The sequence below is a fragment of the Loxodonta africana genome, chromosome 1, assembly GCF_030014295.1.
Source record: "Loxodonta africana isolate mLoxAfr1 chromosome 1, mLoxAfr1.hap2, whole genome shotgun sequence".
NCBI lineage: Eukaryota > Metazoa > Chordata > Mammalia > Proboscidea > Elephantidae > Loxodonta > Loxodonta africana.
In genome coordinates this window covers 181,786,225-181,810,879 of record NC_087342.1, presented here as the reverse complement: position 1 = coordinate 181,810,879, position 24,655 = coordinate 181,786,225, and the positions used below count along the sequence as shown (strand labels likewise).

At 36.0% G+C, this 24,655-nt stretch overlaps 1 protein-coding gene across 1 annotated transcript; it reads left to right on the top strand.

Moving 5' to 3' along the window:
* The first annotated feature begins 2,018 nt into the window (after nt 1–2,018).
* On the top strand, nt 2,019–24,602 carry LOC104845733 (amine sulfotransferase-like). Its single transcript, XM_010588522.2, has 6 exons — nt 2,019–2,160; nt 8,823–9,031; nt 17,010–17,136; nt 18,238–18,332; nt 22,691–22,877; nt 24,365–24,602. Exons 1-6 carry the CDS (start codon nt 2,019–2,021, stop codon nt 24,508–24,510), a joined length of 906 nt encoding a protein of 301 aa, XP_010586824.1. The 3' UTR covers nt 24,511–24,602.
* The last annotated feature ends 53 nt before the right edge of the window (nt 24,603–24,655 follow it).

Genomic DNA, 24,655 nt, shown 5'->3' with positions numbered 1-24,655 from the left:
GAATCTAGCCCACTTTTTTCCCCTTGCTTCTGGGACACAACAGCTAGTAGAATTCCTTCTCTCTTGAGACTGTGAAAGACAGGCTAGTTGAGCGCCTTAATATATGAAGTAGCAAAAAAAAAAAAGGAACAATGTTCAGAATATTTGTACGGGCTGGCTGACTCTCTTTTCCCTTCTCTTAATATTCTGAGTTTCCAGAATCTGGGCTGTTTTTTTGGATTATGTGTAGGTGATATCGAGGGGTGTTAGGAGTTTATGATAGTGACTCACACTTTCATCTTTGCTTTTCCCCTCAACTCTTTTTCCTTACGGAGTTCTCTGTTTTTCTGTGTTACACAGTGCAAATTCTCCCCTACCTCTTCCAAAGCCTAAGTTCTCCAAGGTCTCAGAGGTGTCTTCTGGAAAATTTGGGATGTTAATTTAAAATGACTCTCCATATACCCCTATTGAAACAATTTTTGTGATTTATCAGTCAGGGTGTTCTATGCCCATGTCTCAATAGTTCCGGCTGCCTGGACTTGAACTTGTAGTGAGTAGAGCAAAATTCTACTCCTGTAGCAGGTTAGTAAGGCCATGTGTCTCTTAACTGGGCATCAAGTGACACCCTACAAAGGTTGAGATAAATCGTTTGTTGAAACCAAGACAGTTCTTTACGTTATTTTGCTTCTCATTTTTAAGTCCAATTGGTGGTGGTGTTAAAATGCAGATTTCTTGCTACCACACCCCAGCAATTCTGTTTCTGCCAGTGTGGAAAAGGGCCTGGAACCATGAATTTTTAATCAGAAATCCAGGCTATTCTAATAAAAGTGATAACACTAACCCTTGACTTTCCTCTATCGTTCAGGTGAGTTAGGTTGTTTGTAAAGGAGTTAAGTGTTGTTTCTTGGGATGCAATTTAGACAAAGCCATATTTGCAGATTTTCTTAAAAACTGGTTTTTCTCTGTGTGTGGAAACCCTGGTGGCATAGTGGTTAAGTGCTACGGCTGCTAACCTAAAGGCTGGCATTTCAAATCCTCCAGGCACTCCTTGGAAACTCTACAGGGCAGTTCTACTCTGTCCTATAGGGTCGCTATGAGTCGGAATTGACTCGACGACAATGGGTTTGGTTTTTTGGTCTGTGAGTACAGAGATTTTCGAAAAATAAATAACTAGTCTAATTTATTTGCTGGTTCTAAACCCGATGTTATTAAAACTTCTGGGATGCCTCATCTTTACCATTCTACGATAGATTTCTGAGGCAAAGCTAGTAATAAAATGCTTGGCTGGTAAGGTTTTGGACAGGTATGTCTTTAGCATGTTTGTTTCCTATTTTTATTTTACCTTTCACATTTAGATTTAATCAGATTTCTGATTAAAAAAAGTCTATTGGAAATTATTATAATAATTAGGATACAATATCTCAAAACCATCTGAGGGCAACATTTACAAAGTAAAACCAATTGCCATTACCCATGTAGAGCATTTCCACAAAGCATTTGACACGATGTAACAAATTCCAAAGCCTAGAAGCTTCTTTCAGGGACTGCAGATTATTCATGCTCTTCAGAAAACAACAAATGAAAAGTACATTCACAAAGAACTTCCTACGGCTACAACAATGAAACAATGCAAAATATAAAATACTAAAAAGCTCTTTACTGGTGTGGTTAAAGGCATGGACTCTATAACCAACTGCTTGCATCAAATCTTGGTTCTGTGTTCTGCTAGCTGGGCAACTTCCAACAATTTGCTTTACCACTCTGGGCCTTAATTTCTTCATCTGTGTGTTTGAAATTATGATAATACCTCATTCAGTGGGTTTTAGGGAAGGCTGTTTAACCTCGTAGAATACCTACTTTATTGGGTTGCTACGCAGATTAAATGATTTAATATTTTTAAGATGCTTACAATGGTAAATTAGTTGATAAGACATTTAAATAGTGCCCGGCACATATTAAGCATTCAATAAGTATTAGTCATTATTATAAAACTGAGAACTTGATAAGAATTTCATGTTTTTACTTGTAGGTGAATAATTATGGATAACTCAGACACATATTTATTGAATTTTAAAGGCTATTATTTTGGACGTTCTTTCGTTGATACTGACCTACTAGAAAATCTAGAAGATTTTGAAGTTAGAGATGAAGATGTGTTCCTAATTACATACCCAAAATCTGGTAAGTTTGGGGTCTAGACCTCCTGTTATCTGTCTTTACTCTGGTTTGTCAATACAAGTGTACAAATGTGCCATTTCCCTGACATTGACAGCAGCCCAGTCTATATATAGACATCCATGAGGACTGAAGAAAAAACTTAAATGAAGCTCAGATCTCTATGATGTAAGTCCATTTACAGTGCATATATTGTCATTTCTGAAGGCAAATGTAAAGCAATAACATATTGAGTCAAGATTAAATACTTGGTAAATGATGACCTGTTGACTTGGGCTTAGAAGGGGAGAAAAAATATTTGAGAAACTAGCAGGGTTTTTGTAAGTAATATATATCTGAGTCAGAACTAATTCCTAGAATATTTCTGATTTATGCTAGTTGCTTGACATTTATCTATAGTAATGAAATAATTTTGAAGTCAAATGAATTGCCCTCGAATATTCTATTCCAAAAGATCTGTTTTTAAATTGTGCTTCTTAGAGCACAGGTTATGTGGTGCCACTGAAGCAATGCTCTATGAAATGGCTGATGTTACTCAATACGTGTTATTCAATACATAGTGTTACGTAGCACAATAGAAGCTATTCCTCTACTTTACAGTTCATGACCTTGTTTACTCAGAAACACATTGCTTTATCCCTGGATCCTTTCACGCTGTAAAACTTTTTGGGTTGATAATTTAATCCCATAAAACTAAAATTGATTGTTTCTTTCTTTTTTTTTTTTTTCCTGCTTTAGGTGTTTGTGGCACCTCAGGTTGCTTAGTTTCAGGTCAAGCACTGCAGTACATAGAAGAGTCTGTCCCTTTCCCTAAACCAGGCTGAAGCCTCTGGGACACCACACATCAGTCCTCAGCCCATTGCACAGGGTTCTTCCCCATCGTGGAGGGGATATCAGTGACTCTCCCAGGATTCACCATAAATTCTGTCAAATCTATCATGTAAATAAGTCAGTTGAGTAGTGACATTAGCAAGATTTTGGTACCTCAAATCCTTTTAGAACACTGATGGTATATTTATGAACATAGATGCAAAAATGCTAAACCTAATATAAAGCAAACCAAATCTAGCAATAAAATATTTATCTATATATATCACTTTAAAGGATACATATCATTTTAGAACATATATATATATCATTTTAGAAAGCCGATGATATATTCATGAACATAGATGCAAAAGTCTGCAACCTACTACAAAGCAAACCAAACTTAGCAATTATCTTATTATCTCTCTCTCTCTATCATCTATCTATCTATCTATCTATCTATCTATCTATCTATCTATCTATCTATCTATCTATCTATCTATCTATCATCTATCTATCTATTATCTATCATCTATCTATCTATCTAATCTGTCTGTCTACCTGTCTACCTACCTACCTACCTATCATCTACCCATCTACCTACCTATCTACCTACCTGTCTACCTACCTGTCTACCTACCTATCTACCTACCTATCTATCTATCATCTATCTATCTACCTACCTATCTATCTATCATCTATCTATCTACCTACCTATCTATCTATCATCTATCTATCTGTCATCTATCTATCCATCATCTATCTATCAATCTATCATCTATCTATCTATCTATCATCTATCTATCTATCATCTCTCTCTATCTGTAAATATAATGACCAAGTTGGATTTATTTCTGGAGTCAAGACTGGTTAAAAACTTTTTAATCTATTAATATAGTTCACCTGCTTTACTAGCCTGTGGAAGAAAACCCACATTATCATCTCAATAGATACAGAACAAGCATTCAATAACATTCAGCATCCATTCATAATGGAAACTAGTAGCAATCAAGAGAGAAAAGGGAACATCCTTAACCTGATAAAGGGAATCTACCAAAAGACTACAGCAAGTATCAAATTCAACAGAGAAACATATAAAATATTACATTTAAAATCAGGAACAACACAGAAAAAAAAAGTGATAAAAGCAAAGCCAACATAAAGGTAAACAAATAATTAAAATAAGGTCGTTACAACACGACGTTTCACTTTAAAGAAGACGAGGTATGGTTAGAGAGCCCTTGGAGCACATGTCATTGGTGTCTCATCTGAACTGACCCATCCCGCCTGTTGCCAGCAGCTCTTTGTCCAGGGCAGCTGCAAAAGCTCCATGTGCTCTTTCTGTCACTTTTCTTTGAGGCTGAATCAGAGCTTCCTGTGGCAGCAGGGGTGGGACTCTGTACAGAATACAGGGTCATCATCCTGGTAACTATTTCTTACTTTAGTGCGTCTCACAGTATATGGGATACTGGATGATTCCTTAGCATGGGTGTATGGACTCTGCACGTGCATCACATCAAGCCCTTGCTTAAACTATTGATGTTGTCGGGTAGAGATGTTAGGTAGAGGAATGTATTATGGCCTTAGAGCGATCAACGCATCCTAAAGTATACCTTATGGCTGGAAGTATCTTCAGGAAGAAGAATATTGTATCGACCACAGGACAAAATAATGAGTTGCCCTAGTTAACCTGTCTGTAGTTCCTTGGTAAGTATAGAGATTATTATGTGTACTGACAAGGAAGGATCTCCCTGTTACGTGGTTGGTTTTTAAAAAAACAAGTTATACAATAGTAGGAATAACAGGAGCCTATTTTGTTATAAAAAATACTATTTACATATTATTTACGTATGCATTTAAAAGTCTGGAAGGCTACACTTTAGCCTATTAATAACAGTTATGCATGGGAGTAGAGTAGCTCTAAAGTGAGTAGGAGAAATTTCCTTTTTTAAAAAATTTATATATTTAACTGGTTCTTGAAATTTGTTTAGCAAGAAAATACGTTGTTTGTAATTTCAAATAAAAACAACAACAAGGTATTTTTAAGTGTGTGAAAGAGAAGCAATAGGCAGAGAATCTGTGCTTCCTAAACAGTGAATCTATACTTGCTGAACATTGCTGTTAGGTGCCATCAAGTAGGTTCTGACTCATAGTGACCCTATGTACCACAGAATGAAACACTTCCTGGCCCTGTGCCATGCTCACAATCATTGTTATGCTTGAGCCCATTTTTGCAGCCACTGTGTCAATTCATCTCATTGAGGGTCTTCATCTTTTTCGTTGACTTTACCAAGCATGATGTACTCAATGTACTTTACCAAGCACGATGTCCTTCTCCAGGGATTGATCCCTTCTGACAACATGTCCAAAGTATGTAAGACTCAGTCTTGCCATCCTTGCTGCTAAGGAGCATTCTGTTTGTACTTCTTCTAAGACAGATTTTTTTCATTCTTTTGGCAGTCCATGGTATATTCAGTATTCTTCGCCAACACCACAATTCAAGGCATCAATTCTTCTTCAGTCTTCCTTATTCATTGTCCAGCTTTCACATGCACGTGATAGGATTGAAAATACCATGGATGGGCCAGGCATACCTTAATCTTCAAGGTGACATCTTTGCTTTTCAACACTCTAAAGAGGTACTTTGCAGCAGATTTGCCCAATGCAATATGCCTTTTGATTTCTTAACTGCTGCTTCCATGGGTGTTGACTGTAGATCCAAGTAAAAGGAAATCCTTGACAATTTTTTAATGCTAAACATTAACAGGAGTTATATTGGTACATCATATTTGGCAATTTGGGATCATATTCACCTGGATAGGCAGAACCTGGACAAGAAACCTACCTCCAGTAATGGGGGATAACCTGCATCCTGAGATAATGGGACAAGAATGCTGTGACTGTAGAGGTATTATGCAAAAAGAGTTATATAAATAGTCAGGGAGATTAAATACTTCTTAGTAATGGTACCCTTGGTGTTAGAGTTACATTATGGCTTAGGAATGTGCCAGGTCTGTAATAAAATCTATGAACATAATCCAGTAAACTCAATCATTTGATATGTAAGCATGATATTTTGGATTTACCAGGTTGGTCTTTTGTTCCAGCTCAGAAAAACATATTGTTTTTCTCATGAGAGGTCCAAATGGAGACGCCTACTTCAGCATAGTGTGAAACTTGGAAAGCTTAGTTGGTGTAGGCTAAAAAATAAAGCTGAAATTGTTAAACTCTCGCATACAATTTTACATTTGTTTATGGTGTGGGTGTCCAAGAATACCATGAACAAGTTGGTCATATGTGGTTCAGTCATGAGAGTAAATAAATATTTTTCAAATATATCATTTTGCTGACTTTACCTCCTGCTTTGCCCTTTCATCTTTGGAATGCATAAACATAGAATTTAAGAGCAACTTAAGGAAGTCATTTTGTCTTATTGTAGATTTGGAACCCAGGGTTCTGATTGTCAAGTTCTGTGAAGGGTCTTAGATTTGTCCTGCATGCAAGTTAACAGGAAACTGTCACAGTTTCATAGATGCTGGCAGATATGAGATGAGACTTTTGGGTCAGTGACAAAGGACTTTACAACTCAGGCACAACCATGAGCATTAAGTTCATATTTGTATTGATTCCCTTTGAAGAATTGTCTGCCAATACTGATTATCATCTTCCTGAATCCCTAACACATTGAAAGCTCCTCTTGTATTATTTTGATGAGTCAAAATGGTTTGTCTGAAATAAATTGTAGTAGACCTAAAGTGTGATCACAGGTCACTGCAACAATACCTGAGGTCATTGTTTATTTCATTGAGATGAAGAATCAATTGAGAATCTTAATATATTTCCATTGACTTTCCAACTCCAGTTCTGATAGCCCAGCTGTGGTGAGATTAATTACTTTTGTGTGTGGCCTTTCTAGACATAGTCTTGTAACTCCCACCTGGGTGATTGGGTAGTACTGCGTGATAGGTTAATTGTGGCCTACCAAAGGAATTGCTCAGTTTTACCTTAAAAGAGAGCCAATTCCAGAGCAGAGAGGAGGATCCTGTACCACCAAGGAAGAACAGCCAGGAGGAGAGAGTGCATCATTTGCACCTAGGATCCCTGAGCTGGGAAGATTCTGGAAGGAGGAGACGGGGATGGGGGGTGGGGAGCAGCCTGGTGGGCTTCCCAGCTACAGAGCCAGAAAGCTGAGTGCCTTTGGGGAGAGGGTTAGGGCCAGGGAGAGCCATGCTTGCGAGCATGGTTGGGAAGCTGTCCTGATGAAAGAATTGTATTCTGAGTGTTCCTGAGCCTGAACTATAACCGTTACTTCCCTTATAATAAACCCCATCATCGTGAGTACGGTCTTTGAGCTCTGTGTGGCCATTGCAATGAATTATCGAACCCAGCAGAGTAGACAGTGCTGTGTGAGGGACAGTTGGTGTCAGAATTAGTAACGATGGTAGAGATAGGAGGCTTGTGTGGCCTCCACCTAATGGCAGTCAGCCTTGTGCTGTTAATCTTGGTTCCTCTTCACCCTTGTGGGGTTGGAGGAGGTCACTCACCTCCCATGCTATTTTCACACTGGCCAAAATCCATTCTCCCAAGCAAGATTAAGACTTGGCAATGAGAGAAAAGTGCAAAGCAAGTATCTTTACGTGGTCACCCGCCTGGTATGGCTACCAAAGGGCTCAATAGTCACCATTAAAATTAGGTGCTCTTGGAGGTCCTGATGCAAGATCTGAGTGGGTGATGGGTATTTACAGAGGAGCAGAAAAGATACCAGGAACTTTCATTGTTAACAGCCCTGGAGGCTGTGATTAAATAGCCTAACCAGTTCTTTCAAAGTGCCAGGTTCAATGCCAGCCTCAGCTTCATAAAAGCACTACTGGCTGTTTCCTGGAATAGTTGAAATAGTGTCTTCAACTCCTCATATTATCACTAATAAACAATTCCCAATTATCACTACTAAATATGACCAAACATTAGTACCGTTACATTTTATCACACCTGTGTCCATTCTAAATGGAAATGGAATTATTCAAAACATTTCCATGATTCCCCAAAGCCCTTGACCAAAGCTAATGACCACGGTTGATTCATCCAGGAACCAAGAATCTATAAGTACACTGAATTTTTTTTCGCTCCTTCCCCCATAAAGTGTGTATGGAAAGTCAAGGACTATCCTTGAACATTTGGTATTAAAAAAAAAAAAATCCATGATGTGAAGCCAAAAATGATGGGAAACAAAAGGAGGGTGAGAAATAGGACGAACTTTTGAGGATGCATTTGGTCCTTGAGCTCTGAATTTGTCTAGACTTCTAAGGATAAGCATGGAGACTTTTGAGAGTGAGACTAAGGAAGTAAAAACAGATATAGCCAAAGAAGATAGTAAAAAGGCACCTTACATTAAGTAGAGGAAACAGAGAGAAGGAGCTGAAGCATTAATCTGAATCAGCACTACCATGAAATTTGAAAAAGTGACTCTTCGAAGTGAAAAAGGAACTAACAGTCCTTGATTTTAGCTTAAATATTTTAATGTAAAATAGAAAACTAACAAAAACAAAACAACTGGACAAATTCATGGACATACTTAAAGAGGTTGTTGTTGTTAGGTGCCGTACAGTACATCCAGAATTATAGTGACCCTATGTACAACAGCACTAAACACTGCTCGGTCTTTTGCCACCCTCACAATCATTGTTATGCTTGAGCCCATTGTTGCAGCCACTGTGTAAGTTCATCACTGTTGAGTGTCTTCCTCTTTTCCGCTGTCCCTTAGAGAGGTTAAAAGGGGGGATGGAAAGATGGATGGCATGACTCTCTACATTTACTATTGGAAATCAATTCAGAATTGAAAACAAAGTTATTTATTTTTACAGGTACAATCTGGACTCAGCAGATATTAAGCTTGATTTATTTCGAGGAACATCGTAACAGAACTACGCATGTGGAAACTATCAACAGGATGCCTTTCCTTGAGTATAATGTACACAAAGCGGACTTTCTGAACCGACCATCTCCTCGTCTCTTCTCTTCCCACCTTCCATATTATTTAGCACCAAAGGGCCTCAAGAACAAAAAAGCCAAAGTATGTTATAGAGATATCTTATGGACTTTTTCCCCAGACATGTGTTGTTCTTTGGCTCTACTCATCCACATTCTTTCAAGTGTTTTGATTATTACATCACGATGAGATTGTCTTACAGATTAAAAAATATATATGGAATTATAAGTAAATAAATACACGTTTTCTCAGTGTAATTATATAGAAAAATATCTTTCATGTCAGCAGATAAAACTTCATTCTTCTAATGATTTGATTGCATTTCAATGTAAGCTATATATAATCCTGAAGAACAGTTAGGTTGTAGCAAAGGTATATGCTATATTGAAATAAGCAAACAAGCATTCTTATAGACCTTAGGACATTTCTATTCTGGTGAAATATTTCCCTAAAAGTGGAGTTTTCAGGTTAAAGTATCCAAATACTTTAAATGTTGATAGTATTACCTACTTGCTTTCTATAATGTATCAACTTATATTTCTTCAGATAGCATATAAGAATTCTTCTTTCCTCACATGCTTCCCAGTGATTGGAATGATCAATTTTGCTAATATGCTAGGCTAAAGAAAAACCTCATTCTTGAATGATTTGCATTCCTTTTAATTTTCAATAAAATTGAGTATCTCTTTTATATGTTCCTAGGCATTTATAGGGTCAATATGAGTCAGAATCGACTCGATGGCACTCTTTTTTTTTTTTTAAGCTTTTATATACCCTTTGTAGTCTTTGCCCATTTTTCTTTAGTTTGTCTTTTATTTGCTACTTTCTAGAAGCACTTGTGGTCCTTGGGTGACACAAATAGTTTGTGCTCAACTACTGACCTAAAGGTTGGCTACTAACCTGAAGGTTGTGATTCTAACCCGCCCATCTGCACCAAGGAAGAAAGGCCTGGTAATTTGCTTCTGTAAAGATTACAGCCAAGAAAACCCTCTGGAGCAGTTCTGTTATCTAACACATGGAGTCATCATGAGTCTGAATCAACTCTATGGCAATAAGTAGAAGCATTTATATGAAGCAAATATTTTCCCAACTAATACTTTACCTTTAAAGGTGGTTGAAAGCTTTTAATTTTATAAAAACAGTCTGTTAATCTGTCCTTCATGGCTTCTGCCTCTGGTGTGTTGCTAAGAAAACACTGCCCCACCACAAAAATTATGCAAATATTCTCCAGTTTTTTTTCTAATTAGCTTTTATTTTTTACATTTAGGTATAGATTATATCTGACATTGCACATGATATGAGGCATGAATAGTGCATCATATTTGCCCAGCGGGTTAGCCCATTGCCCCAACATGATTTATTAAAGCATCTACTCTTTCCCCAGTGTTTCAGGTCTACATTTTGATATGCTGAATTTCCATAGTTCCCTCTCTTCTGATTCTGCACACTTTATCCCAAATATTGACCTATTTAATCTGTGCCAATTCTTTACCATTTTAAATATTGTAAATATGTAAAGCTTTTCCAGTATGATAAGGCCAATCCTCCCTCATCTTTAGTTTTTAATATTTTAATCTCTTAATGATTTTGTAGATGCTAAATGGAATTTATTAAATATATGAATTAATTCTGGGACAGTTGTCAGCATTGCAGTATTCTAACATTCCATCTAGTGTCATTCTATGGCTCTTTATTATCAGGTCTACTTTTATGTCCTACAAATGTTTTTTATATTGTTCTTTATATATATCTTACATACTTTTTTACTGAACTAATTCCCAGCTTTTTTTGTTTGTTTGTTTAGTCTTTTTATTTCTATTATGAATTTTATTTTATTATGAATTTCTATTGATTTTCTATTTAATTGTTTCTTTTATGAGGAAAAAAATCACTAGATGATTATATCTGTCCTCTTTGATCTCTTTTATTGTCTTCAATAATTTTTCCTTTATTCTCTCAAATATATTTATTGCATCATCTTGAATAATAATAAATCTTTTTTTTTTACTTTCCAATGTTTAATTTTTTTCTGTTTCATTATCTAAAATCTGCAGGAAAAAAAAGAATAATAAAGGTAAAGGCAGATATTCTCTAGTCATTGATCATCTAAATTTCTACTTAAATTTTTTGTTTTGTTTTTCTATGGATTTCTGAGGAACATAACCTTGACAAGTGTTTTTATTCTTAAATTACTTCACATTTTTCTTTTATTTTTATTTTATTCACAGAAGGGCTGATATCAAATGCCTTTTTTGGGCTACTGTGAAGATGCCTTTTTTTCCCTTTAATCTACTGTGCAATGAAATCCATTATTTAATAACCTCCCATTTCTGTAGTAAAGCCTACTTGCTTATTGTATAATATTTCTTTTAATATCCTGATGGACGGCTTTTGTTAATGTTTACTCAGGTTTTCTTTGTTAATAGTTATTTAAAACATTGATTTTCTATAGCTCTTTATTTGGTTTCAGTAAAACAAATTTCAAAGTTTTTTGTATTTTTACAAAGTTCTAGAGTAGTTAAGATAAACTAAAGAATTTTTTTGTGAAAATTTTATCGAAATATATCTGATTTTTTATATATCTGATCCTGCTAGGGTTTTCGTGAACATTTTTAGCATTTTTACTTTTCCTTATCAGTTTTTTAATTTCCTTTCCTTAAAACAATATTATAATTTATTTTCAAAATAAATCATCCACATTTCATCTAGATTTCAAAATTTATTTAAATAAATTACAAGATATTCTCTCATGATCTAATTAATTTTCTCTAATTATATGATTTTATCCTTTTCATTCATTTGTAATGATGAAAAATTTTTTATCTCTTTGTCACTTTTTTGAGAATTACAAAGAATCTTTATTGTATTGATGTTTTCCAAAATTTAATGTTTTCTATTTTATTAATTTCTGCTTTCATTTTAATTAATTACTTGCTCATAACTTGTTTATATTACTTTTTATCATTTTTAGCCAGATAGCTGAGCTTCCAAACTAAGAGGGGCTAGGAAGAAGGACCTGGCAGTCTACTTCTGAAAAGAATTAGCCAGTGAAAATCTTAAGAATAGCAGTGGAGCATTGTCTGATATAGTGCTGGATAATGAGACTCAGGTTGAAAGACACTCCAAATATGAATGGGATGGAGCTGCCTCCTCAAAGTAGAGTCAACCTCAACGACTTGGATGGAGTCAAGCTTCCAGGACCTTCTTTGCTGATGTGGCATGATTCAAAATAAGAAGAAACTGCTGCAAATATCCGTTAACAATCAGAATGTGGAATGTACAAAGTATGAATCTAGAAAAATTGGAAATCACCAAAACTGAAATGGAATGCACACACATTGATACCCTAGACATTGGTGAGCTGAAATGGACTGAAACTAGTCATTTCAAATGGGACAATCATATGGTCTGCTATGCCAAGAAAGACAATTTGAGAAGAACTGCTTGCTTTCATCATTCAAAGACCATTTCAAGATCTATCCTGAAGTACAATGCTGTCAGTGATAGGACAATAATCATATACCTACAAGGAAGGCCAGTTAATATTATTCAAATTTTTTACTATTATTCAAATTTATGCACCAACCACTAAGACCAAAGATGAAGAAATTGAAGATTTTTATCAAATTCTGTAGTTTGAAATTGATCAAATGTACCATCAGGATGCATTGATAATTAGTGATGATTGCAATGCAAAAGTTGGAAACAAAGAAGAAGAACTGGTATTTGGAAATCATGGCCTTGGGGATAATAGAAACAATGTAAACCAATGAAGTATTTATTGCCAATACTTTTCTTCACCAACATAAACAGCGACTGTACATATGGACCTAACCAACTGGAATACAAGGAAATCAAATTGACTACATCTGTGGAAAGAGACGATGGAAAATCTCAATATCATCAGTCAGAACAAGGTCAGGGGCCAACTGTGAAACACCCATCAAATCCTCTTATGCAAGTTCAACTTGAAACTGAAAAAAAATTAGAACAGGTCGTGAAAGCAAAAGTATGACTTTGAGTATATCCCACCTGAATTTAGAGACCATTGGAAGACTGGATTTCACGTGTTGAACACCAATGACTGAAGACCAGACGAGTTGTGGAATGACATCAAGGACATCATACATGAAGAAAGGAAGAGGTCATTAAAAGACAGAAAAGAAAGAAAAGACCAAATTGGATGTCAGAAGACATTCTGAAACTTACTCTTGAATGTCAAATAGCTAAATTGGAAGGAAAAAATGATGACATAAAAGGGATGAACAGAAGATTTTAAAGGGTGGCTCAAGAAGACAAAGTAAAATATTACAATGACATGTGCAAAGACTTGGAGACAGAAAACCAAAAGGGAAGAACCCGCTCGGCATTTCTCAAGCTGAAAGAACTGAAGAAAAAATTCAAGCCTCAAGTTGCAATAGTGAAGGATTCTATGGGGAAAATATTAAATGACCAGGAAACATCAAAAGAAGATGGAAGGAATACACAGAATCACTATACCAAAAAGGATTGGTCTATGTTCAACCATTGTAGGAGGTAGCATATGATCAGGAACTGATAGTGCTGAAAGAAGAGTTCCAAGCTGTGCTGAAGGCACTGGCAAAAACAAGCCTCCAGGAATTGACGGAATACCAATTGAGATGTTTCAACAAACTGATGTAGCGCTGAAAGTGCTCAATCATCTATGCCAAGGAATTTGGAAGACAGCTACCTGGCCAGCGGACTGGGAGAGATTCATATTTATGCCTCTTTCCAAAAAAGATGATCCAACTGAATGCAGAAATTATTGAACAATATCATTAATACCACACACAAGTAAAATTTTCCTGGAGATCATTCAAAAGTGACTGCAGCAGTATATTGACCGAGAACTGCCAGAAATTCAAGCTGAATTCAAAAGAGGGTGTGGAACCAGGGATATCATTGCTGATGTGCAATGAATCCTGACTGAAAGCAAGGAATACCAGAAAGATGGTGGGGATGTTTCCTTAGGAAGGAAAGATGTTTGCCTGTGCTTTATTGACTATTCAAAAGTATTTGACTGTGTAGATCATAACAAATTATGGATAACGTTGCCAAGAATGAGAATTCCAAAAACACTTATTTGGCTCATGAGGTAACTGTATGTAAATCAAGAGACAGTCATTCGAACAGACAAAAGGGGCACTTCGTGGTTTAAAGTCAGGAAAGGTGTGTGTCAGGGTTCTATTCTTTCACCATACCTATTCAATCTGTATGCTGAGAAAATAATCCAAGATTCTGCACTATATGAACCAGAACAGGTCATCAGGATTGGAGGAAGACTCATTAACAACCTGCATTATGCAGATGATACAACCTTGCTTCCTGAAAATGAAGAGGACTTGAAGCACTTACTGATGAAGATCAAAGACCATAGCCTTCAGTATGGATTACACCTCAACATAAAGAAAACAAAAACCCTCACAACTCGACCAATAAGCAACATTATGGTAAACAGAGAAAAGATTGAAGTTGTCAAGGATTTCATTTTACTTGGATCCACAATCAACATGCAAGCAGCACTCAAGAAATCAAAAGACACAATGCTTTGGGTAAACCTGCTGCAAAAGACCTCTTAAGGTGTTAAAAAGCAAAAAAATCACCTTGAAGACTGAGGTGTGCCTGACCCAAGCCATGGTATTTTCAATCACTTCATATGCATGTGAAAGCTGGATGATGAATAAGGAAGACAAAAGAAGAATTGATGCCATTGAATTGTGTTGGTGAAGAATATTGAATATACCATGGACTGCCAAAAGAATGAACAAATCTGCTTGGGAAGAAGCACGACCAGAATACTCCTGAGAAGCAAGGATGGTGAGACTACGTCTCACATACTTTGGACATGTTATCAGGAGGGATCAGTCCCTGCAGAAGGACATCATGCTTGGTAAAGTAGAGGGTCGGCGAAACAGGGAAGAACCCTCAATGAGATGGATCGATACGTTGGTGCAACAATGGGCTCAAGCATAGCAACAACTATGGGGATGGCGCAGGACCGGGTAGTGTTTTGTTCCATTGTACATGGGTTGCTATGAGTTGGAACCAACTCGACGTTATCTAACAACAACAGTGTATTTATTTCCAAATTTATCATCTTAAGCCTATGAACCTGCAACAATGCTATCAACATAGCAATGATTGTGAGGATGGCACAGAGCTGGTCATTGTTTTGTTCTGTTGTACATAGGGTCACTACGAGTTGGTTCCAACTGGACTGGCACCTAACGTAACAAGGCTATGAATATTTTTTTCAGTATAGTGTTTGACATAATTTTGTTAATATCTGAATAATCTATAATTTCAGTTTTAATTGGTCCAAGTTATTTTTATAATTTTCTATTTCCAACCTTTTGTGCTATTTTTGGTATCATCTTCTTTGCTGCTAACTAGTACTATGGCACTCTCATCAGGTAATGATGCTGTAAGAATTCTCATCCTTGAAATTGATGAAGAATTTTTATGGCCAATTATATGATCAATTTTTCTGCATAAGTATGTATATTCTCTTCGTGAGACATTAATATACATGTTAATTCTGCTAATTGAGTTATTCACATCTTCTTTTCCTTATGTCTGAAGAAAGTATGTGTAAATTTGTCTATATGGACTATTGCTAAATCAAAATCTTTATACACTTACCAGAATTTGTGCCATTTAAATTTCTCTATTGTGTTATTCAGTATACAAAGATTCCTGTTCTATGGACCATTGCAAAAAATTATCATTTGGTCTTAAATGTTTTCTTAATGTTATGTCTATATTGTCAATTGTCTTCCTTTTGCTTGAAGTTTGGTCGTATGCCTTTGTTGGTTCTTGATTTTCACAGCTGTATTTTACCAGCTGTATGATTATATCATTGTCTGTCTATGCTTTCCTTCACTAAATAACTAGATTGTTCTAGTATTCAGTATTATGGCACACATTGCTATCAACATTCACGAACGTTTCCCTGGGCACACATCTGCATGAGTTTCTCTTGGATATCCACCTAAGAATAGAATGGTAAAGCCACAAATACAGGAATACGCAACTTTACAAGATGGTGCTATCTTTTCTTAACAAGGCAATTCCATGAGTTCATACTGATCCTTATGCCCTAGCGCTTTGTCCTGTCAGGCTTCTTAATTTTTGTCAGTCTGATAGCTATAAAACAAATGGTATCTCAAACTGATCTTAATTTGTGTTTCCCTAGTCAGTAATACAATTAAGAGCTTTTTCTTTGTTTATTTGCCTTAATCATTTTTTCTTCTGTGAAATGACTATTTTGACTTTTGCCCAATTTTCTATTAAGTTTTCTTATTGCTTTGTTTTATATATATTCTGGGTACTAATCTATTCTACGTTATATGTATTGCTTCCATCACATTTTGGTGTTTTTTGTAACTTTATTTATGGTACATTTTAATGAACAAGATTCTTAATTTCAATGTAGTCAAATTGGTCAATTTTTATTTAAAATAAATTTTTTTGTGTTTAAGAAATTTGGTTCTGTTCCAAGACCAGAAATATATCCTTTATTATATATTTTCAATAACAAAGTTTTGTCTTCATATTTAAATCCTTAACCTGTTTGTTATTCACTTTGTAGTAAGGTATGAGATATTCATTTTCATTTATTTCCCTATATAAGTAATCATTTGCTCTAACGTCATCCATTGGATAGTTTTCTCTTTTCTTGTTTATCTCCAATGCTATCTTGGCTGTGTATCAAATATCACATATTGCTGGTGGAGGTTAAATTGTAACAGCTTCTATGAAACCAGTTTTCAGAATTTGCCAACCTTACAAGTAATCAATTAAAATCTAGGAATTTATTTCATATGCCTGTATAGATGTGAAATGTCCTGTGAATAAAGCCATTTATTGCAACACATTTTGTAATAGAAAAAAAATGAGGACAACCTGAATATTCATAAATAGTAGACAGGGTAAATAAATTATTGTACATTCATGTAATAAAATATTAAGCAGATGTAAAAAAACAATCTGGAAAGCTAACCGAGGAATTGTTAAAATTATTTCTTTATTCTCTCTGCAGATTGTTTACATGTACAGAAACCCTAAGGATGTTTTGGTTTCATATTTCCATTTTTCGAAGTTTGTGGCTACATTCGAAACTGCAGATACTATAGAACAATTCATGAAAAAGTTTCTAGATGGAAAAGGTAACTATGAATTTATTAATCAAACAGTGTGCTTGTGAGGTAATGTTGATATTTAGCAAGATTCTCAAAGTTAGGTAATATATTTGGGGGATAGAGAAGGGAGATGATTGAAGGTGGAACGCACGTGAGTAGTTACTATTGTATATGATTTTATTCTGTCACTCACTGGCCTTTCAATCTTTGCAAGGACCACTTTGAAGGATGCCAAGGTTTCAAAGGCATATATTTAGGAAATATTTTGACCAAACTATGAAAGAATCACAAACATTCTAGCAATTTATATTAATTTATATTAACTAGACTCATAGTAGACTTCCTAGCTGGTGCAAATGGTTAACACACTCAGCTGCTAACGTAAATGTTGGAAGTTCAAGTCCACCCAGAGGCACACAGGAATAAAGGCTTGGCATCTACTTCTGAAAAACTAGACATCGAAAACCCTATGGAGTAGAATTCTACTCCTCTGCTGTGCATGGAGCTGCCATGAGTCAGAATCAACTCCACAACAACTGGTTAAACCCATAGCTCTACACGCTCCAAGATAGCTACTGTTCAGGGTGAGTAGTTTGTGTGCCTTGTCATGGATCCATGGTAGGTCTTATATGACAGCTGTGAAATTTCATTACACCACTGAAGAATGTAGATTGGGGCAATAAGCTTGTGGAATGTAGAATCAGGACTCTCACTCATTTAGAAGATTATATGCAGGTCTGCCCCGTTGTAGATAGCTAAAATTACTGTCTAGGGATCTTATAATAGAGAACAGGAGCATAAATAGAAATGTGCTTTCATGTACAAGAAGTAGGAAAATGAAGGATCTTATCTTTAAAAACAATCTTCAAAATTAGATATTTGGCCATCTTACCTCTGCATTGCCACTTCCCTACATGCATAGAGTACTTTTCAAAAAGGAAAATTCCTGTTAAAATCATGTGGTTGCTTCCCAAGGCACTGACCATTTTAAAAGAAGGTAATCTGGATATCTAGCAGTGGGAGGTTAATTTTTTCCCTAAGGACTACAAAACAGAAAAAAAAAAGTACAGTTTATTGTTCATAAAAAGTGCAACATCTTTACCTTGTCACTTATTAATTTTTCCACAGTGTTAGGAAGTCTTTGGTTTAATCACATCAGAGGCTGGTATGAGCACAAACATGATTTCAATATACTGTTCCTGATGTATGAAGAGATGAAGAAGGTAAGATGCAGTGGTTATTTTATTATTATTATTATTACTCTTTCCTTAAAATCTTTTTATCTCCTGGTTTCAATGCACAACATTCTCCTAGTTTTCTTTGGATCTAACTATGTACCCCTCAGGCTTCTTCTGGGGCTTAAATTTTCCACTCGTCCCTTTATTAGTAGTCTTCCTCAGCACTCACTCCCAGGTCTCTTCTCACTGTACTCAGTCTTTTATAGTGATGCCTTGTCATGTAACCACTTGTCACAATAAATGCAAACCAAAATGTCTGGAGCAGCAGGACATAAATAAAGAGGGAGGACAGTGTGGAGCACTGGGATGAGAAGCCACTCCTAAGACATGGCTAATTATTGCCACAGGTGAACATGTACCCTATAATGCACATACTTCCTGTTTTATAAGAGAAACTTGAAATGTAGATTTCATGTGAAATCACACAAGATTTATATGTTATCAACCAATGCAAAGATATTTTAAGCATTGTGTAAACCAGACAAAACACATTGGAAATTCACTATTTTATGATCTCTGATTCATATGTTACCTCATTTATACACTATTTATTAAAAAATTATTGCAAGGGTACTACAGGGAAGTACTTACTCATGGGAAAAAAGGATTGTACTCTTTATTCATGGAGCTCATAAATCTAACAGAGAAGACACGTATCCATCAAGAAAGTATACGTAATTAAAAACTTTGATAACTGTTATTAAAGGGAAGTACAGGTATGCTGTCAGTTTATGTAACAAGGGGAACTCATATAGTCAAGGGTGATAGGAGGTGTTTTCTGGAAGAAGTAACACGGGAACTGCAAGCTAGACGAATATAAATTAGCAAAGGGAGGAGTGGTGGAGTGAGTATTCCAAGCCAAGGAAACAGAATGTGCAAATTTTCTGAAGCTGTAAAGTGTGTGGCTCCTTTGAGGAACTGAAAACCAAAAACCAAACCCGTTGCCATCAAGTCAATTCTAACTCATAGCGACCCTAAGGACAGAGTAGAACTACCCCACAGGGTTTCCAAGGAGTGGTTGGTGAATTTGATCTGCTAAACTTTTGGTTATCAACCATAGCTCTTAACCACTGCATCGCCAGGGTCCCTTGAGGAGCTAAGAAGGAACTTCAGAGAACTTCGTGGAAGCAGTGAAAGATGAAGATACAGAGGTGTGTAGGAGCCAGATTGTGCCCATAGGTTGTGTTAGTAAAAGTGTTTGTTTTAAACCTTAAAACAGTAAGGAGACCTTTAAGGGTTATAAACAAGGACTAAAATGTGAAAAAATTAATAGCTTTAGAATAGCATTTCCATTAGTGCATTGAAAAGTAATAATAGTAAACTTAGGCAGAACATATAAAGACCAGTGCATTACTTCAATGAAAAACAGTGGTGCCTTATATTACAGTCGTGTCCTTGGGACTAGAGAGAACGCAGTTTTAAGACATATTTAAAAGGTAAAAGGGCAGGGGATTACATATAGGAATAATGAGAAAAAGAGAGCTGTCACGGTTTCTGGTTGATACATCTATGTAGACAGTGGTGCCATTCATGAAAATGAACCCTGAAGCAGAATCGGGTTAGAGAGAAAAGATTGTGAGGTTATTCTGACCTGTGCAGTTTAAGGTGGTTTAGAAGCATCCAAATGGACATATTACTGAGAAATAAGTAGAAAATACAAGCCTAAAGCACAAAGAAGAGGCCTGAGCTGAATATATTAATTTGATCCCTGTCACTTTATAGAATATAACTGAAACCATGAACGTGAATGAAATGATGAAATCAAAACAGAGAGAGAGAAAGCAAGCAGGCAGAGAATGAGAAGTATAGAGGAACTAGAAAAAATTACTGACAGACTTAACATGTAAAGTCTGGGTACAGAAGGATGAGCCCTGGAAGGGAGCAGAAAAGGAGCAATTACAGAGGTAGAATGAAAGCAAGGAGTGTGTGGTGACACAAAAACCAAGAGTATGTCAAGGAAAAGGTAATGGAAACAGTCATTAAGGCTCCAGAGAAATAAAGTAAAAATGAGAGTTAAAAATGTCCATTGAATTTAGTGACTTGAAGTGTAGTGTGAGGCACAGTAGTCAGACTGGAGTGGCTGGGAAATAACTGGGTGAATCCCAAATCTGTATCACCAGCCTATATCCTTGACCAGAGATTCAGAAACGATTCTTTTACCAGTTCCACCACTGATGAGAAGAAAGAATGTTTCAAGTTTTGGCCCATTATGAACAATCTGACAATTTTTGTACATATCCCCTGCCTAGCTCCTGATGTACACATGTATATCTTTCTACGTATATTTGATATGAATTGCTGCATCTTGGAATATGTGTATCTTTAAATTGAGTGAATAATAGCATTAGTTTCTGACTCTCATCCAAAGTCATTGGAATTAAATATCAGCTTCCAGCTACACAGTCAACTCACTTCAGAAACACCCAAAGCCCATAAAACTTAGAAGATTTTGCATGTTTCCCACTGACTGGAAGTGATATCCCCAGGACCATGGTGACCACACTGAATCAATCTCTACGTCTGTATCTCAAGTGTTCAGCAATATATAGTTTAGTAGAGGTAAACTGATGATTCTCCTTTATGTGAGTTTACCCTATAATGTGAAACATGGCTCAGAATTATGGGCAGTGATTGAGGAATGACTCTTATGCTGAATAACCATTCTAGATGAAGAAATTTAGAGAGACATGAAAAAAGAGTCTTACAAGCTATCTTATAAACAGGAATGTTTTTTAGAGGAAGCTGATCTCTGTTTTATCTCTCCATGATGTTTCATTATGGATTTTTCCTTCTGTGCCTGGCTCCCAGTTCACTGTTTCTCTGTTCTAACCTGCTATTAAAATAACTCACCAAGATCTTAATTTCTGTTCATGAAATGAGACTTTACTTTAAATCTGCTGTCTTTTTTTATAATTGTCAGTTTTTTGCCAATTTTTTGTCTTTTATTACCTTTAATATAATAAACATAGTTATTAAAAATTATTTCTGATAAATACAGTAACTGTAGCATGTATGGTTCTGTTTCTACTATTTTTCACTTCTGATTCTTGGCTATATTGTTTTGTCTTTTTATGTTTGTGGTTCTCTGATCCTGTGTTAGTCACTGTATATAAATAATTTGATGACCTGTTGTTGTTGTTAGTAGCCATAGAGTCAATTCCAACTCATGAAGACCCCATATGTGTAGAGCAGAACTGCTCCATAGGGTTTTCAAGACTGTGACCTTTGGGAAGGAGATCACTAGGCCTTCTGAGGCACCTCTAGCTGGGTTTGAACTGCCAGCCTTTTAGCTCCTGCTAGAGCACTTAACTATTTACATCACACAGAGACTACTATTTGATAACTAGAGTCCCATTATTTTACTCACCTCCTCACTCAACATACCTCCACTGGCTATTACCTGAAAGTATTTAGACCAAGATACTCAACCAGCTTACCAAAGCCCTTTTTCTCCTCTCTTCAACAAAGTTCTTCAGTTTCATTCCTCTTGAGTCCATCAAGAACCAATCACACTAAGCTTCAACTTTCATTCATTATAAGCTTCTGTAATTTGGGACTTACTCTTAGAATCAGAAATGGATTCTCATTTCTTATCCTTCCTTTTTAAATTGGAAGAAATGTTTCTTCCTCTTAAAAATTGTAGTAACTCCCTCAAGGTAAAATTAACGTTTCTTTTCTATGAACTGTCATTGCACAGTGTGTTTCTGTTTCCGGTTTTTTTCCCCCCAATGTAATTACTTTCTCTACTAATTTCTTCATGAAACTGTGAACTCTTAACAAGCACTGATAATATTTTGTAGTTCTCTTTAATCATCCAGCATCCAGCACAGTTTCTGAAACATAAAATTCCAAAAATGTTCATTTAATGAATTAATGAAAATAAGCTATCCTTCTAAATTCAAACAATATCCAAAAACCAAACCCACCACTGTGTAGTTGATTGCAACTGATAGCAACCCTGTACAATCCCGTAGGGTTTCCAAGACTGTAAATCTTCACAGAAGCAGACTAGCACATCTTTCACCAGCGAGGCAGGTGGTGGGTACGAACCATAGACCTTTCAGTTGGCAGGCGAGCACTTTAATCACTGCCCCACCTTTTGGTAGCAGCCAAATGCTTAACCACTGTACCACCAGGGTGCCAATTCAAACAACAGGAAGCTCTAAAAAAGCTGATAACCAAAGCACCCATTTTCAAAGAAGGGGTAAGGAAGTGATATATCGTTGTCGAATTTGTGACTTAAAATGAGACCAAGCACCATCACTTTCTCAAAATGTGGTAAAATTATTATTCTGTAACTCATCTGTCAGCTGACTAATTTCTCATATTCACAATTCCTTTAGGATCTCAGAAGTTCTGTGCTTAAAATCTGCAGTTTTCTTGAGAAGGAGCTGAGTGACGAGGCCGTGGATGCTGTTGTGAGGCAGGCTACTTTTCAGAATATGAAGTCCGATCCGCGAGCAAACTATGATCGAATTCTAAAATGTGATGTTGGAATAAGGACAGATGAGGGACATTTCCTACGCAAAGGTGATTCCCAGGGTTTATAGCTGCAAAAGCGTTGAGAGTTTTTTTGAGTCCGTGGCCCATAGGGGAAGTACAGGATATTTCCAACATGCCTCTCCAAGCGATACTGGCATTTGGGCTCCGGAGACATTCTAAAGTCCTAAGTAAAAATGCCCTTGAAGAGTGTCTCAGAAACCCTGCTGCTTTAGTACAGAGTCTAACGCTTGAGCCTGTCTAATAAATATTGGGTCCCTTCCTTCTAGGCCATATGATTGCCACTCTTTTAAATTCAATAGCAGAGTTTTGTCTGAAGGTAATGGGTATACATGCCCATGACAACTCCAATTTTTGTTTTCTTATATGTCCCCTAGAACATTCCAAAAGATAAAGGTAATATTTATTTTGTCTCTCAGTGAGGGGGTGTCGATTACTGTTATTTCTCATGTGTTAGATTTCTTCATCAAAAAAAGTAGAGCGATACCCCATTAACCCAAATCCTGTGAATTCAATTATTTAATAGCATGCAATCAATTTTTATTGTGCATCTATTATGTATTGGGAGGTGTTGTTAAGGATGAATGTATTTTCCTACTAACTGATGCCCCTTAAGTTCCAACACTTTATTTTAATCATTTTAATGTATGTCACTTGAAAACATAATTTTATTTCTTTGTTTCATTCTTATTTTATTCACTAGTAGTTTTTTTTATAGCTTAGAATAATGAAAATGGACGTTAATTTATACTTAATTATATAAGTTTCTTAATTGAAATTGTTCCAGATATCGATATTTTAAAATGTTTTTTGATTCTTCATCCTCCCCATGTATCTTCAAGTCACTTCTCATCACCCAACTTAATCTGATATAACTTTCATACCCACAAGAGTTTTCTATTTACTGTAAATGCCAATAAGAATGTGTACAAAGGAAAATCTGATAGCTGAAGATGCTAACTCACTACTCGTTGTTTATACAAATTGGGTTAAAGGTGGCTTCAAACTTCTACTGAGTAAAGCTGCAACAATAACAGCTCTGGGTACCCTCTGACTGTGACGTTAACTTCATTATTTGAAAATCCTTAAGTTTCATTTTTTTTTAATTTTAAGGATAAAGAAATATCTACATTGTATTGTCTTAAGAATTATATGATCTACGTAGTCTGGCTAGTATGGTGCTTGATACATAGTAAAATTTTTAAAAATCCATTCATATGTTTTAGAGTTTTTTTTTTCTTCCTTTTCTAAAGAAAGATATGATTCAATGGTAATCATCGGTAGAAGTCTAACAGACAGGGCAGTGCACTATTAACTATATTTACTGTGTTATTGCATTCCCAAGTTAGCTCTTTAACTAATTCCTGCATAAGGAAAGATGAGGTGTCAAACCCCACGGGGAACTAACACAGATATTTAGCTTGGCTTAGAGAAGAGATTCAAGTGGGTTGGGAGTGCCTTTGCCTTTATAAGGCTACTTCCTCGTGTAGTTGATGTTCATGTGTGTATCCTACTAGGTACAGTTGGAGACTGGAAGCATCACTTGACCGTGGAGCAGAGTGAAATGTTTGACAAGGTCTTCCAAAGAAAGATGAAAGATTTCCCCTTGAAGTTCATCTGGGATATAAATGAGGAGGAGAATTCTAATCACAGTCCAAAATAATCATATACTAACCAGAAACATATTTTAATACACATATTAATTTGTGCTTCTCATAATTGTTAATTATAAAACTTCTTTAATTTATTAACTTAATAACTTTATTAATGACTAGTATGAGAAAATTTAGATTAATTGGGTGGCTTTG

Excerpts from the sequence above, each read along its gene's own strand:
- LOC104845733 (XM_010588522.2), top strand. The coding sequence starts at position 2,019 with ATGGATAACTCAGACACATATTTATTGAATTTTAAAGGCTATTATTTT. Across the intron at positions 9,032-17,009 it reads TCAAGAACAAAAAAGCCAAA|ATTGTTTACATGTACAGAAA; the intron begins GTATGTTATAGA and ends TTCTCTCTGCAG. Across the intron at positions 22,878-24,364 it reads GGGACATTTCCTACGCAAAG|GTACAGTTGGAGACTGGAAG; the intron begins GTGATTCCCAGG and ends GTATCCTACTAG.